The sequence below is a fragment of the Penicillium oxalicum genome, chromosome II (genome assembly GCF_001723175.1).
Source record: "Penicillium oxalicum strain HP7-1 chromosome II, whole genome shotgun sequence".
Taxonomy (NCBI): domain Eukaryota; kingdom Fungi; phylum Ascomycota; class Eurotiomycetes; order Eurotiales; family Aspergillaceae; genus Penicillium; species Penicillium oxalicum.
Window position 1 is genome coordinate 2,194,765 of NC_064651.1, and position 23,999 is coordinate 2,218,763.

At 51.2% G+C, this 23,999-nt stretch overlaps 6 protein-coding genes across 6 annotated transcripts; 5 read left to right on the plus strand and 1 right to left on the minus strand.

Annotated features, from left to right (window-relative positions):
- Positions 1–379: 379 nt before the first annotated feature.
- POX_b02653 (uncharacterized protein) lies at positions 380–2,498 on the minus strand (the record flags this gene model as incomplete). The annotated part of the gene is made up of 3 exons (XM_050111565.1): positions 380–1,066; positions 1,123–2,336; positions 2,411–2,498. The coding sequence occupies 3 exons, from the start codon at positions 2,496–2,498 to the stop codon at positions 380–382; spliced, it is 1,989 nt and encodes a 662-aa protein (XP_049971911.1).
- A 515-nt stretch (positions 2,499–3,013) lies between these two features.
- Positions 3,014–5,150, plus strand: POX_b02654 (Nucleoporin NSP1; the record flags this gene model as incomplete). The annotated part of the gene is made up of 3 exons (XM_050111566.1): positions 3,014–4,644; positions 4,713–4,836; positions 4,938–5,150. 3 exons carry the CDS (start codon positions 3,014–3,016, stop codon positions 5,148–5,150), a joined length of 1,968 nt encoding a protein of 655 aa, XP_049971912.1.
- A 1,399-nt stretch (positions 5,151–6,549) lies between these two features.
- POX_b02655 (uncharacterized protein) lies at positions 6,550–8,316 on the plus strand (the record flags this gene model as incomplete). Its single annotated transcript, XM_050111567.1, has 1 exon — positions 6,550–8,316. One exon carries the CDS (start codon positions 6,550–6,552, stop codon positions 8,314–8,316), a length of 1,767 nt encoding a protein of 588 aa, XP_049971913.1.
- Positions 8,317–13,639: 5,323 nt separating this feature from the next.
- Positions 13,640–16,447, plus strand: POX_b02656 (uncharacterized protein; the record flags this gene model as incomplete). Its single annotated transcript, XM_050111568.1, has 3 exons — positions 13,640–13,764; positions 14,299–14,529; positions 16,327–16,447. 3 exons carry the CDS (start codon positions 13,640–13,642, stop codon positions 16,445–16,447), a joined length of 477 nt encoding a protein of 158 aa, XP_049971914.1.
- A 5,229-nt stretch (positions 16,448–21,676) lies between these two features.
- Positions 21,677–22,978, plus strand: POX_b02657 (uncharacterized protein; the record flags this gene model as incomplete). The annotated part of the gene is made up of 4 exons (XM_050111569.1): positions 21,677–21,738; positions 21,820–21,917; positions 21,971–22,029; positions 22,601–22,978. The coding sequence occupies 4 exons, from the start codon at positions 21,677–21,679 to the stop codon at positions 22,976–22,978; spliced, it is 597 nt and encodes a 198-aa protein (XP_049971915.1).
- Positions 22,979–23,269: 291 nt separating this feature from the next.
- On the plus strand, positions 23,270–23,909 carry POX_b02658 (uncharacterized protein; the record flags this gene model as incomplete). The annotated part of the gene is made up of 2 exons (XM_050111570.1): positions 23,270–23,589; positions 23,726–23,909. 2 exons carry the CDS (start codon positions 23,270–23,272, stop codon positions 23,907–23,909), a joined length of 504 nt encoding a protein of 167 aa, XP_049971916.1.
- Positions 23,910–23,999: the final 90 nt, after the last annotated feature.

A 23,999-nucleotide genomic window follows, 5' to 3' on the forward strand; every position in this document is an offset into this window, starting at 1 on the left:
TGAGTCATTTTGACAGAATCGAATGTGAAGTATTCAGCCTCATTCCGCAACATAGATCCATTACAATCACATACCTGGGTTAGATTCGAAAAGTGAACCCCCACCGGAGCACATAAATTTCCAACCTGGCTTCATACCCCTTATACTGGCAACCTTACACAGGGCTGCAACATGTCCGCCAAGGACGCGCGACTACTAAGACGTTTCTCTAAGTAACGTCCGGCAGTGAAGGCCAGAATGGAAAACTTCTGCGAACACCCACAAATGAAGCAAAGCGATTCACATAGGCTTCCAACATTAGATTATATAGGTGATATAGTATATGTACTCGTGGCCAAGTTGCTCATCGAATTCCAGCAATGGTTCAAGTCAGAAGGTTTTATTTTCGGACTCGCCGAACGTGGCTGACAAGATTTTCAATGACCCCTTCGAATGCTTCCTTTTCGCTGATCAGTCCATCCCGACGTTTCAGCCAGAATTCCAAGACTGAACTGGCACGAAGAGTGACTTGCTCTAGCTCAGAGACATGCTGGGTCAATTCACCATCCGTCAATCCATCAAGCGCAGCATCTGTCGTTGCGCATAGCCGCCGAACAGACGAGAGATCTAGCTGGGGTGGGGGCGTGGCACCCCGACGGGTGCCTTTAGGGCGAGCAGGGGCCTGCCCCGTTGTGGATGTTTCGTCGCCTTCTTTGCGTGGTTGGGATTGCGAGGCATTGTTGTTCCCTGAGTTATCAATGTCCATAGACGGGAGAATGAGTTTCTTTTGCTTGGATGCTGGCAAAATCTCGTCCAGATCTACAGGTACACCCAGAGAGACCAGAAAGAGTCGGCGGATGCGAGATTTCACCCAATTTTGAGGCTGAAGTGGTGGCGGTGCGACGAGCTGCGACCACAATGAGAGGCTGCGCTCAGTGCTGAATATGGCGGAAGAATCAGGAATAGATTCGACAGGAGGAAGAGAGCTGAGATCTTTCACGGCGGGGAGAAGATCGTCTAGCGGGTCTGATAAAGCTGCAAGAAGGTCAGACGTCGATGTGAAGTCGTTAAAGTCGATCAGGGGAGGCTGGAAAGCTTGTCAGTCTAAGAGTCTGCGTTGATCGAATACTTGGCGTCTCTTACAACAGATATAGATGCTGGGGGCTGCTGAGGAAATGCGTTGCCAGCATCAGTCAGATGCCCAGGTACTTCAGGCTCCTGAAAGTCATCATCAAAATCGTCAAATCCCCCAAAATCGTCATTGTCATCCATGCCACCCTGATCATCCACGAACTCATCGAAATCATCACCAAACTCGTCATCAACCCCTGGATCTATGAAATCATCCTCTGCCCCCATAGCAGTAGACGGGGCGTCATCGGTGATCGTTTCCACGGTGTCGGGCAATGCATCGCTGGGCGATCTCTGGTGGGCCTTGGTTTGAGTTTGCGACTGGTCTTCTGCCGGTATTGTGTCAACCCTGGAGACTCGTGTCTCCGGGATAGGTTGATGGCCGGCATTCAAAGTGTCTGATTCTTCTTTTGTCGCCTCCGTGAGGTCCCGGGTTTTCTCATCAGGCGAGACCCTCGCGACAATGTCTGGCACTGCGTCTGCTCGGCGTTTATCATAAGCTTCTGTACCGGGCACTTCTCCATGACTTGGCGCATCTGGATCTATTTTCTCAACGACAGTTCGCGGTATTTCTGAGCCGCCTGGGGTCAAGGGTCGGTCCTGCGACCCCGCCGGAGAAGGATTCCTGCTTCTCGTGTTGTCTGGAACCACCTCGATTTCGTCGGGAACTGCATCTTGTATACGTTTCTCATATGCATCTGTGCCCGGTATCTCGCCATGCAGAGCACTGTTGTCGACTCGCTCAACCCGAGTGAGTGGGATAGGAGAGGTTCGCCCAGACTGTGGCAACTCTGTTTGCAGATTTGACTGCCCCTCGCTGGCATTGGAGGGCACTACCTCGATTTCGTCGGGCACCGCATCCTGTGTCCTTTTTTGGAAGGCGTCTGTGCCAGGCATCTCTCCATATTGAGCACTATCATCAACTCGTTCTACTCGAGTGATTGGAATAGGAGAAGCCCGTCCTGACTGTGGCAATTCTGCCTGACGATTCGACTGCCCCTCGCTGATATCCGAGGAGAGAACCTCGATTTCATCGGGAACTGCGTCCTGTATCCGTTTCTCGTATGCTATCGTTCCGGGTATCTCGCCGTGGTGGGCGCTGTCGTCGATTCGCTCCACTCGAGTAACGGGGATAGGAGAAGCTCGCCCAGACTGCGGCGATCTTGTCTGTAGATTTGAGTGCCCCTCGCTGGCGTCTGAAAAATGGTCCTCGTCGCTGTCTGGGGCTGAAATCACCAAAAAAATCTTAGTCTTCTCTCTTCACTGGAGTTGCAAAACAGTGGCCCAGAGGGCAACCTACCATTGTTCCCAGCTCCAGAGTCCTCCTTCTCAACGGTCTCACTGGGAGGTTGGAGATAGGTGGGGGAATCGGATGACGCGGCCGACATACTCGCGATATAGGGATTACCGTTCGTACATGGGTAAGAATCAGAGGTTCAAAGTCAACAGAGGCAGAATCTACCCTCAATGGCAAGGAAGTATAAAGTTAGATTGTCTGTAGCGCCAGAGTGACGACGGTGGTACCTCCAAGCAGTCGATTCGAGTCCAGAACACGAAGGCCTTAGGCATCCAAGAAGCAATGAGGCAGGAGAATGGCGGCCTGTTGTTTGAGGCAGCAATGCGCGCAACCTCACTTGCTCCAATCTCCTGCTAAATTATTATTGTCGTTGTTGTCCTCCACCTTTCATCTCACGAACCCGCCTCGTGGCACTCTTTTTTTTTCCAAACAGAGCTTTGGTACCTTGTCTTCAGGAGCGCAGACTCGTGACTCGTATCGGCCACACCACCGGCGAATAACTTTCGACCTCCTGCGGCCCTCGTTGGCATCGGCCCGTTCCCTTCATTGCCTTCTCACCTGAGGCTAAGCTTGCTGTTTCTTTTCTGACCACAACGCACAATCGCCATGGCATTCAGCTTTGGTGGACAGGGCTCTGATGGAGCTTCTAAACCTAGCATTTTCGGCTCCAATGGCAGTGCCTTCGGTTCGAACAATCAGACTGGCTCAAACACTGCGTCAGGTGGAGGAGGACTTTTCGGCAATGTAGGCGCGCCCGCCGCTGGAAGCACGACACCTTCGATCTTTGGCGCAGCGTCTTCAGGCACTCAGAGCCCTTCGATCTTCGGTACTGCCGGTAAGACTGCTGCTGCCACTCCTCCCGCAACCTCGTCTGGTTTCTCTTTCGGCGCTGCAAACCCGACCACCAGCACGACCACCCCAGGACAGCCAGCCACGAGTGGATTATTTGGCGGCGCCGGGGCTGCGAAGTCCTCGAGCAATTTGTTCGGGGCTGGAGCTGGCTCTTCCGCTACGGCAACCCCCTCCGGTGGCTCTTTGTTCGGCAATAACTCAACTACCCCCGCTGGGCCACCGCCAGGATCAAAGGCACCTTCTCTGTTCGGAGCTTTGAACACCGGTTCTTCTGCCACTCCATCCTCGACTCCCGCAACATCATCTACGACGCCGGCTGTTGCGCAAACACAATCATCCGGTTTGTTTGGAGGGGCCACCTCTGGCGCAGCGAAGCCTCCAGCATTCACTGCGCCCTCGTCCGGTGGTGGTCTGTTTGGCAACAACAGCAAGCCGGCTGAATCTGCCACCCAGAACACCGCCGCAGCGCCGGCGTCTAAGCCATTGTTTGGAGCCGCGCCTGCAGCAACCTCTACAGGCGGAGACTCAACACCCAAGCCCGCGTTTTCTTTGGGAGGAGCCCCGTCCGTCACCGGTAATGCTACTTCCCAGCCTGCGTCTAATCTTGGTGGAGCCGCTTCTACTGGAGGTGAGGCTCGTAAACCCACCTTCTCCCTCGGAGGAGCGACCACAGCGCCACCATCCAACACAGCATCCACTGCCACTCCTCAAAAGTCTCTCTTCCCAGGACTCGGAGCCACCTCGTCCGCGGGTGCTGGCCCTACTACCACCAGTGCTTCCACCGGAAGCTCCATGTTCTCTGCCTTGGGTGGTGCTAAAACCACGGCAACTGCCACTCCTGGGACCACAGCCACATCTACCACTCCTACTGCTACTCCCGCCGCTGGATCGAGTCTTTTTTCCAAGCCCGCTGGAGATCAGTCCTCATCGCAAGCCCCTGCTGCCAACGCCTCCAAAGATAAACCTGCCTTTGGGGTCGCTCCCGCCGGTGCCGCTAGCACTGGCGCCGCTGCTCTCGGCCAATCTACTGCTGGGCCCGCTCCCCCGGCCCAGTCTCGTCTGAAGAACAAAACCATGGATGAGATCATCACTCGTTGGGCGACCGATCTCACAAAGTACCAAAAGGATTTCCGCGAGCAGGCTGAGAAAGTCGCCGAATGGGATCGCATGCTTGTGGAGAATGGAACCAAGGTGCAGAAGCTCTATGGTAACACGGTTGATGCAGAGCGTGCTACCCAGGAGGTGGAACGCCAATTGTCCTCCGTCGAGGCCCAGCAGGATGAGTTGAGCTCATGGCTTGATCGATATGAAAGGGAGGTCGACGAGATGGTCTCGAAGCAGGTCACACCTGGCGAACAGGGCCCTGATCAAGAACGTGAAAAAACGTATGCATTCCCACCCCAGATGTGCAGGTGTCTGAATGACTGGAGGACTAATGACTGCATGACCACAGATACAAACTCGCTGAGAAGCTCTCTGATCGTCTGGACGAGATGGGTAAAGATCTCACCAGTATGATCGAAGAGGTCAACGGGGCTTCTGCAACGATCAGCAAGACGAATCGGGCCGACGAACCAGTAAGTTTTCCGTTCAAGGCCTTAGTCTCTTCTTCCTTTTTGAAGGAGTACTCGTCAACGGGAAGAACCTTTTGCTGACATTTTTTCAACTCTTGCTCCAGATTTCCCAAATTGTTCGCATTCTCAACTCGCACCTGTCGCAGCTGCAGGTCATTGATCAGGGGACCTCAGAGCTGCAGGCCAAGGTTGCAGCTGCTCAGAAGGCCGGCCAGTCCATCTCCTCGCGCCTCGGGTATGGGTTTGCCAGCCCTGCTATGGGCGGTGGTGGTAGTGCCGCTGATGATTTCTATCGGTCGTATATGGGTAGACGGTAGACTTTTGACGTCCATCAACGCTTTCCTATGGTTGTCGGGTGTTTGTTGTTTAATCTGCACAAATAGGGGGGGAAGGGGTCATTTCTGGGCGGGAGTCTTGGGGTCTTCTTCGGGGCCTCGGTCCGCACGAGCCCTGCCAGTACTTGGACGAGGCTCATCGTATTTCTAATCGCATATTTGAAGCCTCTAATTCCAACATACCGTCGGAGATGGCCCTTTTTTTCGATTCGACCCAACAAAGAAACCATGTGAAAACATAGTAGTTGACGTTCCTTTGTACCCCCGTTGACAGATTCCTCGTGAGTCACCTGTAGAGTCAGGGGGTCATTGTTTCTTTCTTTGCAACATGTATATCTGTGGTACCTTGATCAGGGACCATGTGATGCGTCCGTCCGGAAGAATGGAGTAATTTGACTGTTCAACTAGCTTGCCCTTAAGGTGGGAGGGCCATCGGGGTCTCTGACTTGTAAATCGAGGCACATTTCTCATCCATCCAATCTCACTCTCTCCTATGGCACTAGGTATGCTTCTCGGTACGCTTTGCGCTAGGTAATGCCCATATCTGGAAGTCGACTCGTGAACTAACTCGTCTCTCCCGCGGCATCCCATTTTTTTTCTCTCGCTCATGCACCATCCCTACCCGATACTAACCAACCACCCTGGATCTATGCAATTCCTATTCAATAAGAAGCACTGCTCATCATCTCCGCTTCCGAGCATATCATCAGATCAGGAGTGACCCTGCATGGAGGGATATGATGATACCACATCTTCCGAGTCCAGTGCATTCGTCATGCAAGAGGTCACACAGTTTCCGCTAGCGGCGGGGTTCTCTCTTGGCTCATGAGATGCATCGATTCTCTGTTGAGCCTAAACTTCTAACCGGTCAGTGCATCATCATCATCACGCGACTCACGTGGCAAGGTCAAAGCCGTCCCCGACTGACAAAGTGTCCCATGAAGCTTCCCTTGCCCTCATGCTCGCTGAATGTGACTCGAAATGAGTGATTGAATCGCAATCTCCATCTTCCGAGAGAGTCAACTGGATCTCTCCTCCAGGCCGTGACCTCGACTGCCTTGGCACCAGCCACGAGTAGGTGCCTACCTTGAAGTTAGTACCAGTACGCCGCGGGGCGTGACTAAGCCCTCCGCATTCCCAATTGGCAACCAAAATTCGCGGCTGGACGGGGATGGGACGCCCACGAGGTCCACTCGGCGATGCTTCCCTCTTTCTCCATTTCCCCGCATCGAAAACCTGCCTGTGCATCGAGGTGGTCATTCTTTACTGTTCACTCGTTGCATTGCGGTGTGGGTGTCGGTGTATATTCTTATAGAAGGAGGGCTATGCGCTGAGTTCTGTGGCAGATCTGCCTCTTGCTCTACTTGAATGCACCAGCAGAATGCGACCCTCGGCCTGCACTGAGGTCCCGGCCGGACGCAGAGGGTCCACGCTCTTTGTTCTGATGTTTCCAGCCCTTTTGATCTTCGTGTCTCTGACCAATGCGCTGGCGCATGGTCCGCAGCGGCCCCTCGCAGTCTCTAATGACCTGTCATCGGAATCTGCCCGGGTTGATCCTGAAGACCTGTCCCCGGCGTTGAACGATCCGGACGGGAACGATGTTGCACCATCGGCCAAGTTGTCGCACGCGTCGGAGACATTGGAGGATCTCCTGGATGCACTCAATGTGATGCAAAGGGAGTATTTTGTGTTATGGCAAGGGACTTGGCCGTCCAGTATTGACTGGACCGCGGCCGTTCTGGGAACACATGTCGCTGCGACTCTGTCATCCTTCTCATCAAGTGCTTATGATATAGATGGCGCAAGCACGCAGGGGCTGTTCTTTCCTGCACTTGAGAACACCATCAATTACTTCTTCAGCCAAACAAGTGCCTTTTACTTTGGTGAGAACGCATTCAGTTTGCGTAACCAGGCCTACGATGACATGCTGTGGGTCGTTCTCGACTGGCTGGAGCACGTCAAGTTTCAAAATTTGCACTCCAGTCTTTACTACTCTGGCTCGGGCGACTCTCTCTCCAACTCGTCCTCACAGGCCTGGTATGGCACACAATTCCGTGATGCGGCCGCCCATCGAGCGCGGATTTTCTATGAGCTTGCCTCAGCTGGCTGGGACCAGACTCTCTGTGATGGCGGCATGATATGGAATCCTACCTTGCTTCCCTACAAGAATGCGATCACGAACGAACTGTTTACTTCCGCCAGCATCGCAATGTATCTTTATTTCCCGGGCGACCCGATTGATTCACCCTTTGTTGTCGAGTCATCCCGTGACGCACCTTCGCAGCATCACCGTCACGACCCGGCTTATTTAAAGGCGGCCATTGACGCCTACGATTGGCTCAAGAACTCCAACATGACCGGTGTCGGCGGTCTCTATGCCGACGGCTTCCACATCAGCGGCTGGCGAAGCTCTACGCAGCCCGGGTCGCGCAAATGCGACGAGCTGAACGAGATGGTGTACAGTTACAACCAGGGCGTTGTGCTCAGTGCCCTTCGCGGTCTGTGGCTGGCCACGGGCGAGCTGGACTATCTGCGGGACGGTCACGAGCTGGTTCGAAAGGCGCTGCGCGCTACGGGCTGGCCCTATCTGTCTTCACGCAAGTGGGCAGGACTGGGGCGCGGGGGCGTGATGGAGGACACGTGCGATTCCCATGCAAGCTGCTCGCAGGATGGACAGACTTTCAAGAGTATCTTCTTCCATCACTTGGCCGAGTTCTGTCGACCATTACGACCAGAGGAAGTCGCGTTCTTGGAAGGCCGGGCCGATGAGTCCGTCCCGAGGCCAGACTGGGAGGACGCCGTGGCGCAGCACTTGGGGATCTGCCGTGCCTATAAGCCGTGGGTTGAGCACAATGCGAGAGCTGCATTGGTGACTCGCGACGAAGACGGCAAGTTTGGCCAGTGGTGGGGACTCCCGTACGGGCAGATGGATGTCGCGAGTGAGATGGTCAATAGCAGTACCCTCCCTCCCGGGGCGAATGATTATCGCAACAGCGGCTTTGACGCTGCCGCCGCAGCCGCAGCTTCGCAGGTCAGCCCACGCGACTTTAATGACCAGGGTCGTGGTCGAACCGTCGAAACGCAAGCTGGGGGTCTTGCTGTGCTCCGAGCACTCTTGCAATGGAAAACCAGTGACGCACTGTCATGAAGATGATGAGTTTATATTGATCCTTTTTTCGGGCCGAATGAGTACATGAGGGGGGTTTTGGGGGGGGAGGGGGGGGAGAAAGCGGCATGTTTGATTGACTTTATTATGTTATTGTCTTTTGTCGGCGTCTTGGGGTTCATGTACCATACCGTTCAGTGTCTGATAGTTCATTCTCCCCTCCCCCCCCCCCTTTTTTTGACCATGACCCAGTCCTAGTTTGTCTTTTCTATATGTGAAGCAGCGTTCACTTCCGCGTAGATAATTATTTTCTCGGAGTTTATCAAACGTAGTCGACCCAGTTGATCAGCACTGGGTCGCCTGGCCTTGCCAGATTGCTCTCATCATGGTGACAATCATCAAGGCCTCAATTTGACCGGACCTTTTACCAGATCTGGACAGCCATTTCCAATACCTCAGTGGTGCTGAACTGCTGACAGGCGCAGTATCCGCAAATAAGGGGGGAGGGGGGAAAAGCCCAGGGTCTTCTGGTACCCACTTCGTCGCTCACCGGATGAGCATCAGCACTTCAGACTTGGGGGGGGGGGACATTTACTGGTGCCTCCTGACCCGGTCCAGGATACGTTGTAGACTCTCTCGTGTAGAGTCAAAAATATGTAGAAAAGAAATGCACCATAAACACAACCGTCCCAAATCGAATTTCCACCTATTTCCACCCTCTTGATCAAACGAGTATCTGTGAGGATGTGTCTGCAAAGACAGTCGATGCCACGAATCCAAGACACACACTTTCCATGCAATTTCAACAATCGCAAGGTCACCTTTTCGCACAAACCAGAACTTGGAAGGACTATCACCGATCCTCGTAGTAAAAAAGCCTGCCACGTTCCGTGACGCCTCCGCCAAGCTCCACCGAAGCTTTGGAAGCAACGCCCCCCCCCATCAATCTTGGTCGGAAGCGGGTGAGCAGTCCTTTGCCCCCCCTGGAAAAGGAAAAGGGCCAAACAAGGATTTTCTGGTCGAAAAAAACAGGATCCTGGTGCCAAGGGATGAATGATTGATGGATTATACTGGGGGGTACGACGGGAGGACAGATTTTATTCGGGTAAATTATCATGTCCTGGAGCTTGGAAATAGGGATTTGGAGTGATGATAGTTATGATTGTGATTGTTATATGAATGCTCAACTATACCATTCTGGTTTATAATGTTTGTCCGTAGTTATCAATAATGGCGGTGTCATCCCGGCCCGGGCAGCTCAGGTACAGGAGTGGTTTCCAGTCTCCAGTCTCCAAGAGACGGGAAGGGAACCACTCCCAACATGAGCTTTGACTTTGGAAGGGTGACGTGATGAGTTTTTTTTTTCCCGCCCCAAAGAGAATTCCATTCAATAGTCATGGCCTAAAATGAAATGGATTAGGGATGAGAAACTGGAATTGGCAGATACTTGGGTTGGCCAAATTGAGCATTGAATAATACGCTGATTTACATGTGTATCCTACGGGTTATAGTGGACGAAGACTAGTTATCTTTATTGTAGATGATGAAATCGTTGTGGGGGGTTTTTTGGATCATTTTCATTTTCATATATATATTTTCGAAAAGTCTTGTCGCAGTCCGGTTTCTGTTCCTGAAAACCTTGGACACCCAATGAATCGTGGATCGTTGGGAAGATCTATTGAAAAATGCATCAGATCGTACTAGTAATTAAGTTTGGGTGAAAAGTATAGCATATGCTTGCCATGATTAGGATGTTTTTCCCGACACAAAAAGGCAAAGTGCCCTACGGGTTCAAGTCCAGATAGACATTTGTATAGCACTCTCCCTGTGTAAAATAATATTATTGTATGTATATACTGGATACACTGTATTTGCCATTTGATCAAGCCGATGGATCACGCAGAGAGGGGGGGAACTGGTGGAAACCGCTGATCCGTGGACAGCAAGACAAGAGACCTGAGAAAGAGATAGTGTCGCACTAGGTCTCCACTTTCAGGCACACCATTCAAAGGCCACGAAACCCTTGGATCACTGGTACAAGAAAACATTCCATCATCCTGATTGACTCCTTAGAGCGCGCGCGGGGTTCAATTCTTGTCCTGGTCAGGCCAGCTGGAGGCTGACCGATGTGCTTTGGTGGGTTTGGTGATTCAGTATCATAAGAACACAGTTTCACCTCTAGACAGCACAAGTCCACGTCCATTAGGAGATGGTTATCAGAGAGAGAAAGAGAGAGTGTGTGTGTGAGTACGCCCATTCGGTCTTGTTGTATATCCCTCAGTGGATCAAGGTAGATAGGTAATAACCTTCTGTAGATGGAGTCAACCCACACATTACTTATCACGCCGAGGAATCGCCAGTTCCCAGGCGAAAAAGGAGAGTGAATGTAACTATCCATTGCACACTTGTATAATAGCCTGCAACTGCTCCGGCACTTACTAAAACACCTTCCGCCCCGATGGAAGGTTTGATTACCTTTATAAACAAGATTCCAACCCGGCGTCATACTCATCACTACTTCTCCCAATCCTGTCCTCCTTTGCCCACCACCACGAGTTCCTGACTGTGTCAGGGCAATTTTTTTCTCATCATCAACAGACACGGACCAGAAAATTGACAGGACCAAGAAAAATAAAAAATAAGAAGAAATCAGCCGGCTCCACCTTTGAGAGGGGGAGTCGATCCATTCTGACCCGAAATGATTGGCCGTGGGAAAGAGACTGAATATCCCGCGTGGAGCCCGGAAATCCTCCCTTGCCCATTGTTTTTTTCCCTTCTTCTTCTCTCTCTCTCCATTCTCCATGTCGGTAGTCCTAGGGAACTATGATGGAGCCCTGGTTGACGGAACGACATAAATTGGATGACGGGGCTGGTGTAAGCCGTATGACGATGTACCATGAGAGAAGAACCCGAGAGTGCAACGGGAATGGGAAAAGTTTAAAGTAACGGGATCACAGTGGAGGGTTCAAGGGGAAAAAAAAAGGGAGGGGCAAGAGTGTGTTGAATGTCGATTTAATATTGTGAATTCCACAGGTTCATGTTGATTTGGAAGTGTAGATACTAGATACTTAGATAGTACACTGGATAGTGACAGTCCAGTACAATTGTGTGATACCGGTGTTGTATTTCTACTGTCTACGTAGGATATTTGGAAATAGTCTTGGTCTGTCAGATCTGATGTTTCAGTTGGCCCCGGGTCATGGAGCTTACTCTGTAAGAAAGTACCTATTCCATTTCTCAGCTCCGACCAAGTTACACCGAGACGAGAAGATATATACTACCGAGGAAAGAGTTCAGGTACAGTAGCTGCCATATCGATGGTCAGGTGAGATCAGTAATTTGGGACGTATATAGTTTTTCATGATCACGCTGGACGATTGAGCGATAAAACCTCACTAATAACGAGGGGGTCAATAAACATGCAATATTACAGTATTGCCCCGTCGGTGTGACCATAGTGCTATAGCTGTAGTTGACCTCATATCATAGTGGTCGTCTGTTCAAAGTTCACATGAGTCCTCCATCACATCGTTCGGTTTGACGCGCGCAGGAGGGGTCCTGTCGCACTCCATACGTGGCGTGGGCCTGCATCAGTCTGCAGCTCGGTGCTCTGAGCCCCTCGTACAAGACCATGAGAGACAACGACGGCCCGGACGAGTGATAACAGACCTGAGGTTGGGTGTTCCTCGCATGCACGGGACAATGATCAAGACCATCGGACAGAGAAGACCGAGTCCTCCGAAAAGGACTGGAGTGTTATTGTAGACTGGGAAGACCCGACCACCAAACCCTCTGGCGAAAACCAAATCACTTCCATCGACAGTTGAACGGGGGGTGCCATTTCTCGTTCGGGGTGGAACCTGTCCCGGCGCAAAGTCACACGGCCCCTCCAAAGAGTATCGGGCCCGAGCCCTCCTTCATCTTGCCGGCTGCTTGAATTCATTTTTTTCTCTCTCTCTTCTCGGCTCTGAATTGAATTTGATTTGGTTTTTTGCACAAGACTCTATCTTGACTTGTCCGGTGTCTGTCTGGTTTGAAGGTATGTTGATAGAATAGTGATGTATTTATTTTGAACTTCTTTCCCCCTTCATACTGGGGACTCTGGAACGATCATACCATATCACTAGCTGCGGTACTTCTCCGAAAAGGCACAATGGTACGTCTGTGTAGGAGTCAACTGTCCGACGAGAGTGGAGAGGAAAAACTTCCGTCATGGGTCGACTTGATTCGTATGGATCTCGAGTGCGGACACTGTCACCATGTTCTTTGGAGATTCTCCCCCTTGGCGAAGGGGGAGAATACACTGGCACTGTGGCAGTCTTCAGGTCCACACAGGAAACCTACCTTGCATGGAGGGGGAGGGGTAAAAGAGCCCAAGAAAAAAAATAGTATCCAAGAGGCAGAAGGGCACAGACTCACTACCAAGACACTAAAAGGGACTAAAAGAGACTAAAGCGAGGGGCGCTCGGTGCGGTGGACTCTCGTCTCCGGTGGTAGTCCCACTCTTCAAGAGTGCAGCGTCTGAGCCTCGCAGGAGATCGGAAATTGATCGGCGAATCAGTATCGACTTGCGGAGCGTTGGCTGGGTCGCCTTTCTGTGCAGCCTTATTGGCACATCAAGTCTGGAGGACAGTTTCGGTGGTTTGATGGTGGAGGGGGGAGAGGGGGCCATATCTGATCACGGCAAGGCTACAGATACACAACTGGATTCGAGTACTCCCGTACAGTATCCGTACCAGTAGTATACTCCAGGAATGAAGGATGAGGATTTTCCGATCTAACTTCTGGAACGAGCATTGCCTCCGGACGATCAATGATATCTGACTACGGTCATTTTGAAGGGTAAACACTTCTTGTTCTCGGAGACAAAAAAACTCTGGGCCGGTCTCCCGGTATCACTCCACCAGGATTGCATGCCTCACTCTGATGGGAATTGAAAACCGTTGCCTCTTGGATCAAAGAGTCGCTCCGTGATTGCGCCAGCTACAGTGTATAGTGATATGATATACGGTAGTACCTTGATCCCTTGTTCCCCCCCCCAGGGCATATCAGACGTCTCAGTTTCGCCCCAAGTCGAGTACATCAGTATCTGTTTACCCACGGAGAAGCGACAAATACGACAACATAGTGATGGAGAGACCCAAGTGAGGATTTGACGGCGATCGTTTTGCGCTGTTGGCGTCGAAGCAAGATCTATGTATGCAGCAGACATGCGGAGGCAGAGGGAGCAGGGTCTCACGAGGGCGCTTATCCATGTCATGGGCGGCATAGTTACTTGTCCCCCTAACTCCTGCAGGAGCGCAGAGTAGGCGTGGACATCACTACATACATACTGTACTTGTAGTGATTGTACATCGCAGACTGCATGTCGGCGCGCAGATGTAGTGGAGTGGTGCAGAGACTTCTGATTCGAAATACTGCAGCCCCCGTCAAGCCACTGCCGGGGACTGGGAACCCCGAGGACAGAGGACCATGGGGACATACGTTGCGGTAAATGGATGCGGGCCTGTACTGAAGATAGCAGGCCAGTGGCATTCAAGTCCTTGGGGATGCATGGCTTTTGGACGGATGGCATTCCGGTTTCAGCCTGGTTGGAGAAAATCCGGTTGACTCATACTAGGACCATCGTCATTTTCACATTGACATGAGATGAATGCCAGAGAAAAGAGAGGAGAAATAAACCAAGTAAGCGGCTTGCGTAAAAGACGAGTAATTCGGTGTGAGGCTGCAATTACATAGAAGTGGTGGCAACTCCGACTTCAAGGATTCTGATGTTGTAATACACCGCGAATCAGCGACAAAGGCTGAGTGTCTCTGTTGTCACCAGGTACCACATTCGGCACGTACACAACATTTTCGTGTAGTTTCGACTGGCTGTCCAAGAAAAGAAAAAAAAGAAAGGGTTTCATCAAAAAAAAAGAAAAGAAAAAAAAAACATCCAGATAGAATCTGTGCTTCTCTCGCAAGACTATGTAGGATTTATTCCCGAACCACCAAAACATACTGACATCTCATGCTATTTAGTGGGGTGGGTTTCAGCCAGGAGAGCACGACTCAATTCAACCATCGGATGGCCGCGCTCCGTATGGAGGCGACCGATGATGGGTCGGGAGATATCGATGACTCTCAAGGGAGGCGAACCGCTCTCACTCGAGTATCCAATGATCTATTACGGTGGCTTAACGTTGCTGATTTTTCGTTACGAGATTGTCTGGATATCAGCGATTTGCGATACTTAGGATCCAAGTACCACAAGTATATCTATTGTACTGTACTCCATGTAGTACGTACCACGAGGATGTAGTGGCGTGGTATAGTAGTGTGTCATGAGAAATCGTAGGTCTGATTAGATGTGTCTGTGAGAAGGGATAGCCATCAAACCCCCTTCGAGAAGGTGGATGGAAACGGATTGATACCCTTAGGAGAGTGGGAGTGCTCTTGTCGCGTCCCGCTGTTTGAGCCATGTCAAATCCTTTGATCTTCATGCATATCTCGATTCAGCGACCGGAGAGAATGACGCTGCCTTGCCCTCGATCTTACTCAAGATTGACACCTCCGATGGAAATCCCGGACTCGGGGCTTGCCAAATATCACACTGTAAATTATCGCACATGTGGGGAACTATGCGTTCAAATTTGACCTACGGACCTACGTACATAACAAAACCTTGGGGAGAAGCGGGCTTGAGATCACAGGAACCACAGAGCACGACTTGCATACAACAACTCACCTGTCTTCGACGCTGACCTGCTGCAGGGTGCCCTATTTAGGTTAGAAGATACTCCTGGCTACTGAGGTAGGTGTGGGCATTAGTATACGTAATCGCCCAGCGAACCCATCCACAAGTGGAGTCACAAAAAATCTTTAACGATCGGCGGTTAACTTTTCGGATTTCTTGATTTGATTGCTTGATGTCTGTTCTCTCTCCCCTTCCAAAGTACAGGTGGATGGGGATGGGGACCGTGGTACTTTGCCCCATCCAGTAACGCCGTCACCGATCCATCCAAGAAAGAGCGGGATTCGAGCGCCTCGTGTCGATCCCCAGAGAGATCATCGTCAAGAGTCATGCTGGAAGTACAGGATTTGTGGGTCACGCTCAGCAGGGACGTTGTTGATCGGGTATTCCAGAAAACTTTCTTACTACAATTGCATTAGTGAGGCCAGGCGCTTGTGATGTCGGCTGTGGAGAGGGAGGTCAACACCTTGGAAGGCGACCGGTAATGTCGACGGAAAATTAGTATATTGGTTTTGATTTTGGTGGTATCGTGTTCAGACCGATCGAGCAATGTTGAGAGATTACATTGACGATACTCGTACAGATGTACCTCTCTAGCAAATAGTGTGAATAGGTAAAGTGAGCAAAGGACCCGCAGCGTTGAATGTATTGCTGTTTATCATTTGCACATAATTCGGAGACAATCTCCTCGTGACGCAGCTCGACTCCGACGAGAAGTGGACAGTATACGGTGTGTATGTGCGACATACAGCATGCGCGACACTGGTGGCCTCGGTCTTGTTGAACATTTCACACAGCGAAACATGACATGAGGAAGTTCACTGTACATTATTATGATATAGGTTTGCTCGACTGACAGGGGCTCCCACCAGAGGCTTTGGATGACAGCGTGTTATGTCGGTCGGCGTGCCTTTGATGGCAAGCTCTTGATGCCACAGACATGTGTGAATGCCCAATTCGATCTCGGACAGCCCACGTATAGGTACACCAGTCTGTACGCAACAAGTGGCATTCTACGGCGCTTGTGATCATGGCAAGTCGAGAATAAGCCTTGTGTTACAATAGCCCATTTTTTCTTTGTACCATACCATATCACCTTAGCGTGTAACTTGATGAGGTTGAGGGCAACGGTGACGGTGTTTTATTGTGTCTGTGCCGAACTTTCTATTCCGAGGCCGATCCTGTCGTTCCATGGAACGCATCATAGTAGGTACGCAGCACCCCCTAAAATTGGAAGTCGGGACGTTTATGTAGATCCTATACACCTATTGAGGAAAAAAGCTATGTGTATGAGTGTACTCTGTACGCTGATACAGTGTTGATCATACCTGCTGTGTTCCTAAAATATTGTTTGTGTCGGACTCGAACGCTGTACTACAGGAGAGTGATTATGCCGATGATTCGGTAGAGGGCGCTTCCGCTGAACTCCCGCGATGAGACAGGACTGAGGTTTTTGCGCGCGGCTATACAGTGAGATCCAACTTTATCGAACTATACGGTCAGTGTGACCAGCACACGGAGGTCTTTAGTTCCACGGTCGTCTGTGGATTGTCCCGAGCGGAGGCCCGAGTCCCAATTGGATATCTCATCTCGAGCGAGTCAATAGTGGAAAGCATGCTGCTGCCCGTATCACGGGAAATTCAAATCAAGTTATTCAGATATGTATGTACTTGATCTTAATAGAAGTCAGAAAGATCTATTCTCCGCTATTGGTTGCAGTGTCGTGCTAAATCGCTCAGATTATGAACGAGAGAAGCGGGCGTGAAATGAGTCGCCCACTACGATATGTAGGTGGTACATTCTTGGGGGTTAGTGTGTACCCGCGCCACGGCCAAGAAAAAAAATAGGCAAAAGGCAGGATACACGGGCAGTGTTGCCACACTTTTGTCATCGGCCGCCACAGCGATGTCATTTCTGGAGACTATATTTGGGGGGATCTTGAGTCTGTATGTGGCGTAGCACAACTGGCTCAACAGATGCCCCCATCCCATTTCTGAACTAGCATCGGGTAGTTGCTCAATTATTACTAGACAGGGAAACCCTCCTCCAGTCCCTAAGACTCACAATCAAAGATGCATACATACAACATGATCTGCCACGAAACTTTTTAGGAACAAGCTAGTGGCAATGCAACCGTTGACTTCGCCCGAAAAGGCAACCAGGATAGTCGCGTAGCCGCTCGAATGGCGTCATCTCCTCATTTTCCTACGGGGTACACTGTCGCCTTGGTAATTATGTACACCAGGGACCCCTCCGACCGGATGAGAATCAATGGAAAGCGGAGGTTACAGGTCATCTCCCTTGTCCAATCGACAGTATGTCGAATCCAGCCTCGTTACAGTTCGAAAAAGCGGTCACATACTGGACGAGCTTAAACATGAAATTGATGAAGGATCCTCCTCCACAGCAATCATAATTAGTACCGGTTTGCCCTCGCTTGTCGCTCGATCGACATTGCAGGGGCAACGGAACCTTGTCACGGTCACCCTGGGCTTCAAACTGGTCAGTCACGTAAAAGGTGGAGACCACCGCACCCGATGATGATGGAGAACCTCGCAAGGACTTTGAATTCTCATTCGTTGCTCCTGAGTTTCTCCTGAGCGCGCATCCTCACCGTACTTGGTTTTCTCTCCGCCCTCGTGGAAATCCATACATCCAATGATCGGTAGGTACGGTAATGAGATTGTATCACCTCTCGATTGTAAGATTACTGTCCGTTCAACCGTGTAAACAAATGATCGCCCTGGTGGTGATAGCTCGTGTTTCATACAATGGATTCCTGGTCTGTAATCTCCGATTTCTGAGTCTCCCCCCTTCCCTCGAATGCGTCAGAGGCGTTCCCGGCGAATCGGTAATGGGGAAGGTAAAAGGGGCGTTTGGGTTAGGTTGTACATCTGTATTGTAGCTGTCCTACAAATGGCACAATACACACCTTGTGTACATATATCTGTAATAATAGCTGTGAACGCCTATGGGGCCTTTATACAAATGCATCCAAGGTCATTAACATAATGAGGATGATGAAGAGGGGGCCAAGACCTTTGAGTTCTCAGCCGGATAAGATCATAATCCTTCTGCACCAACCAGCTATCCAGGCGAGATTGATAAAGGCGCCACCAATATTAGCCACGGATGCTATATATTCCCTCAGAACACTCGATTCGACTGCTTCTTCACGGGCGGGCCACAGGAGTCACGGGTCAGCGGGACTGCAGCGCGCTGGGAAATCAAAAGGATTTAGAATTCAGTCTAATCCACAATGATTTGGGTGAGTCCGCAAGTCAACGGTGGTGTTACGGTCGGCAATGGATCCCCCAGATTTTGAATGCAGCTCCACGATGGAGACCAGGGTGAAGCCACTCGCTGGAGAGACGGGGGGGGGGGCATTCTCCGAACCGACCATACGCGGCTCTTTTCTCTGTGAGCGTTGACCGGACTCAGCCCGGGCGGCTGATACTTGGAAGAAGAGAATAATAAGCACCCATCGTACATGGGTCCACAGATACTGCCAAGTGTAAAACCAGATCGTAAAAGATACCGTCGCCCGAGGCGCCATCACAGTCAGACCGAAGAGGGGTGGAAAGGGGGATCATGAAGGATGGGTGAGTCTGACTCCACGCGAGCCTCGCGGGCGCGGGATTTTCATTTCGGTGATTCTACGGTTTCGCTAGAGGTGCCCGTTAAGATCACGAGGCCGCCGAAACGGTCGGTGCTTTTTTTTCCTCTTTTCCTTTTTTCCTTTTCCCGTGGATAGAAGAAGCCTAAAACTGGTCGCGGGAGACGACCCGGAAGGTGAGGTGAGAGCGTCTCCGCCAACGATATGCTCTTACCCGCCCAACTCGGAACTTTCCGTGATTTACAGAATCATGGTGGCTCCGATGTTGGGTCAAGATTCAAGTCCGCCCGATGCGGTGTTGTCCATGCTGTCGAGTCAAGTCATCCGAACATGCTGCACTTGTGTGCGCGTGCTTGTACCGATGTGTGCCAGTGTGCGTGCTCATGGTGGTGAACTGCCCCCCCCCCAAAATCAGTCACCAATTTTCGAGTGAGGACGGAACGTAACCTGTTGGTGCCAGGGGAAGATCACCATGCTCAGTAAGGGGGCTGAACCCCCCCCCCCCCAGAGACGGACAGTGAAATGCCGTACAATGACGGATCGGCCACCTCTCGCATGACCCCAGTTTCATGATTCTATCCTGTTTGTAACAGACGGTGGAGAATTTGGAAGAGAGATTGATCAGTTGGAGTTTACACTGCACACCTTGCAGTATGCAATCGTCATTATTATCATCAGTGTTGTTGTACTGGAATGGGTTTCTGTCCCAGGACACTCGGGTTCACTAGCAGGACTGGACGAGTGGAAAGTTGGAAACAGTTAGGTCAAACTCGATATAACTTTTTTTTTCCATTTGTATTTTGGTTTTGTTGACTGGGCAAATTGGCGGTGGCATGGAGATTTGATAGTCACGATGGTCACGCAGGAGCTTCAGCGGTGAGCGCGATGAGAAAGAAGCCCTTAACCCACTCACTATTGACTACTGGCCGTCAATCCGGGTTGGTTCGGTTGGACCCAGTATTGGATGAAGTGGTCTCTCCCCGAGACCTTGCTCTCCCGTGCTCCCCGTGGACCAGCGTGTCGCATACCAGCTTGTAGGGACCTTCCGTGAAAGGAATCTCCATACCAGGTGTTGTCATGTCGATCAGGAATCATCCACGATCTTCACACCGTCGACGGTTTCCCCCCAGGTCACGTCTCCTTCATGTAATGAGTATGCTGCCCATCCGCCAGTGGAAACCCGGCTCCTCCAAAGGCACTGCCGCTGGTACCTCTGGTCGGCCTATGATTGTGCAGCTCCTTTGGGGGGAGCTCTGGGGGGGCTCCACTTTGAGGACGATGGCACCAGTCAGAATGGATCGGACTCCTCGCACTACACCCATTTCATGGTTAGCTCGGGTAGTTCCTGATTGTTCATAGGATGACCCACGGTAGGCTGCGGTCACCCCCCCCCCCCCCCAATTTCCACCTCGGGTCGACCCTCTTGGCGAGTTTTGCGGTCTCGCTGACTCGCTTTTCACGTCGGTTACACCCAAGACCAACTACGCTAAGCCTGTTCAGGGCGGATCGTGACGATGGCGTGGATCGCTCGTCCCCAGCCAGTGGTATCATTGGCCCATTCTCCATGAGTACTGTGCTTGTGTCTTCCACACGCAGTTTTTCATCCCCCTACTACCAAGTCGGACGGTTGAACTTGGTCCAGTAGACCACTATCCAGGACTTTCTCTGAATGATTGCTCCCAATTTCCGTGTTCCTCGAGTCTGGCTTGCCTGTCTGACCAGAAGGCTCCCCATCCGCTCTCCTGGCCCCCCGTTGATTCCATTCATGATGGTTGGTCATGGCCGTAACAGCAAAGGGTTGCGCGATCAGCCCGTGAGTGCGTTGAGGCTACAAGGTCTTGCAGAACTCTTTCCTCCAGCGGCCAGGGTGCGCGGACTACGGCGCAACCCGTCTTCTAATGGGGCGAATTCTCTTGTCAGATGGTTCCTGACAAGGATGGCACGTTGATTAACACGTGTGCAGGCATCCTGACACTATCGAACTATCGATAGATTCGGTAGTCGGTAGTCGGTGACTCGGTACAGTTCATGGACACCATGGATCCAGTGGCCCAGGTAGTTTGACACCCAGCAGCTTGGTTGCAATCTTGATAATAAATTCCCCAGGTATGGAAGCTCGAGCAGACTTGGAAGATTGCTAGATCCCGTCACGCTGTAGCGGGAGCATGATGCCGCCAGGGCGATTGGCTTAGAATTGCCTCAAAAGCAAACAATCTCGGGCAGTCACGCCTGGCGTTCCACAATTCCAATGACCCTGTTTCCATGCTTCCCAGAGACAATACATCTGTACTGTGGTCCACGATCATCCAGGATTGAGGTCTTGCCATCATCCAAGCCGGGCAAGGTCATACCAAACCATCATGATTGCCCTGCGCATTATCACCCTATAATGCGACCTACACGTTGGGCTGTAGATTTGATGAGCATGATGACAGTACCGAAAAAGCAAGTACAGCAAACCTCTGAAGCGTGTGGCTGCCACGCGCCCGACAAGTTCATTTGGAAGAGAGGGGGGGCCGATCACTTTCAGGGACTGGGTTCCCCACCCGTCTCTCTACAACCCTTCAAACAAGGTACATATGCAGACACCTAGACATCTGTATGTCCTGTGCCTGGCCACTAACTCAGTAAGAAATTTCTGTAACAGGGTCATGACGATTGCTCCAGTCGACCAACATCCAAACCAGGAAAAGAACCTTTCCTTCAAGCGTGCAAGAGTTTGTCCGGAGGCTTTCGAATCGTAGTGAAGAACCCGAGTGGGGCTCGGTACTTTTGTGCTGTCCAACGGTAAGAGATAAGCCCGTAGGGTATGAGGGGGGGAGGCGGCAGGCTGGCATTTGGAATTTCTTTTTTCTTTTTTCTTTTTTCTTTTTCAAACAGGAGTAATAGTGATTGACCCCGTTTCATAGTCGGAATTTTATTGGCAGATGAAGCCACGACTTGCAGGAGAGATGGATGGGATGTGTTGGAGTCGTACCGGTCGCTGGTCGCTTTCCATTTGACAGCAGACTTGCCACTTGAGGGGAGGGAGGGGGGAGAGAGAATAGAAGATGGATACATGGCATCCTCACGGTAACCAGTGGGAACTAAAGAAGGATGCGAGAGTACTGCTGTATACTTCTATCAAGTCACTACGAAGTGCTTTTACTTTGAGAAGCTGAATATGGATGGATACTGTATGACTGTGGATTAGATTACTATGGATACCCTTCCTCGAAGGCGCCTTTGCTTTGTCGGAGATTGTTCAGCCAGAAATTTCACCGTCCGACACGGTGTACGACTTTCAGATCTGTACGCTTGCTAAAAAAAACTAGTTTGATTTCATATCACCAACAAAACTGTAGGTACCACAATGCTGGACAATGTCCATGCGTCGTTGGAGACAGGCTTTTCCGTACTGCAGGTGAGAAAAAAAAGGGAGATTATTTATGATTCCATAGTGCTACAGTGTACGTGTGTATCAGAGATCTTATACGGTAATTGTGATACAGACCCGTTCCAGTGTCTCCTCCTCTAAGCCTCATCTGGCATGTTACGGGTCCCTGGGTATTTGTCCTCCATGTCCATCCTTTCAGACCCACCTTTTCGGTAGCTGTTCTTCGGTGTGTCCCACTCTCTCTCCCCCCCCCTCTTCCTTGTGAACTCTGGCGGACGGACTGACTCTGCGAGAATCAATTTTACCCGTCGCCTTCGTAGTAACCGTATTACTCATACCCACTTACTCCGCTGCTCCCAAAGTCTCAAAAGTCTCAATTCCCAGCACGTCCACCACGTCCTCCTCCTACCACGGCCTTCCATCTGGTGAACTATTTTTCCCATTTTCATTTCTCATTTCTCACCTCGTTTTCTTCAACTCCTCAACTTCGTCAACCCTCTTGTTCTCAACGACACTCGTCCACCAACCCTTTCCTATCCGTCTCCTGATCCAGCACTCCTCTCTCGGCACCGCTCCTTCTTTCCTTGACATTCCTCAGTGCCCGCCCGAGACGCCACCGCCGCTTCCCCCCCATCGAAGATTCAACCTTGACCGGATCACTCCCAAGGCCGCAAACGTTGCATCTATCCCCACCGAATTCACCGAACTGGTCCCCCACCACTCATTCCCTTCTAGTGGGTTTTGTCTTCACGACAACATCGACGCTTCTTCTCGTCTTGACTCACTCTACGTCAAGACCCTAAACGCCAGACCAACACCCTCTCGACTCCAACCACCTGCCTACTACCCCCTCTTTTTTTTACCTGTCCTATTCCGATTCGGCTGGTTTACGGTCCAACCCAGACGCCCTTCCTCGGATCTTATCCTCACCGACCTCGGTAGCTACCTCAAGCGTAACACAGATTCTCTCATCTGAAGTGTATCGCTGGGGGTAGACCGCGGTCGTTTCTATCTGATTTCAAAAAGCGCTTCACTGCGACCCTGCACGAGCGACATCTCTCAACGGGGACTCTCCCACTCAGGCATCGGGCCAGCTTCGACATCGTCGGGACACTCATCGACCTCACCCATCCATGAGTGCCTAAGTAAATCGAAACGCACTTGAACAAATAATCGACATCACTCAAACGTCAACTGGGACCAACCCTTCAAGCTGGATATCGTCGATTCGACCTTTTGACCGTGTCCGTCACATACAATACACTCCATGGCCTTTGAATTGAATATGCATGACGCCTCCCCCGTGCCTACTCTTCCGCACCCACATGAAAGTGGTCGCATGCACATGTCCTCATTGTCGTCGTCCTCATCCATATCCGACGTTGAATCAGAACGCCGGGGGCGACTTGAACGCCCGCGTATGGCGAGTCGCAAGCCCTCCGCATCCATACTAGTCCCCCGGGACCACCCTGAAATTGAAATTGAAGAAGAAGAGTTCCCTCCCGACGACGCCCGCGCCATGAGTCCGCGACGCAACTCGGCTGATTTAGAGCGTCTGGGCAAAGAAGCTCGTCAAACGCTTCAAGAGTGAGTCCTGCGCACCTATCCTTTTGTTTTTTTCCCTACGTCTTCCCTCAGCGAACGTTATCTTGTGTAATTCATAATCCGCCAACTTGCCAAGGATTCCGGGTGGACATCAGAGCTGATTTGAGGTACAATCTAGGCAAGCCAAGGCTCTTCAGTCGTCTCTGCAAGCTCTGGCCGAGCGCATTGAAGCAGTCAAATCCGATCATGATAAATTGGAGAGTGAGAACAAGATCCTACAAGATTACATCGGAGGTCTCACACGCAACATGACCAAGAGCGAGATGACCCGCAGTGCAAAAGGCCGAAAGGCTCAAAAATAGATTTTGAGGCCATCAACCGAACAAAGGGACAGCACCAGAGTTACAAAGACCCTCTTTCCTACAGCTCACCATCTTCCAAACCTCGCGACT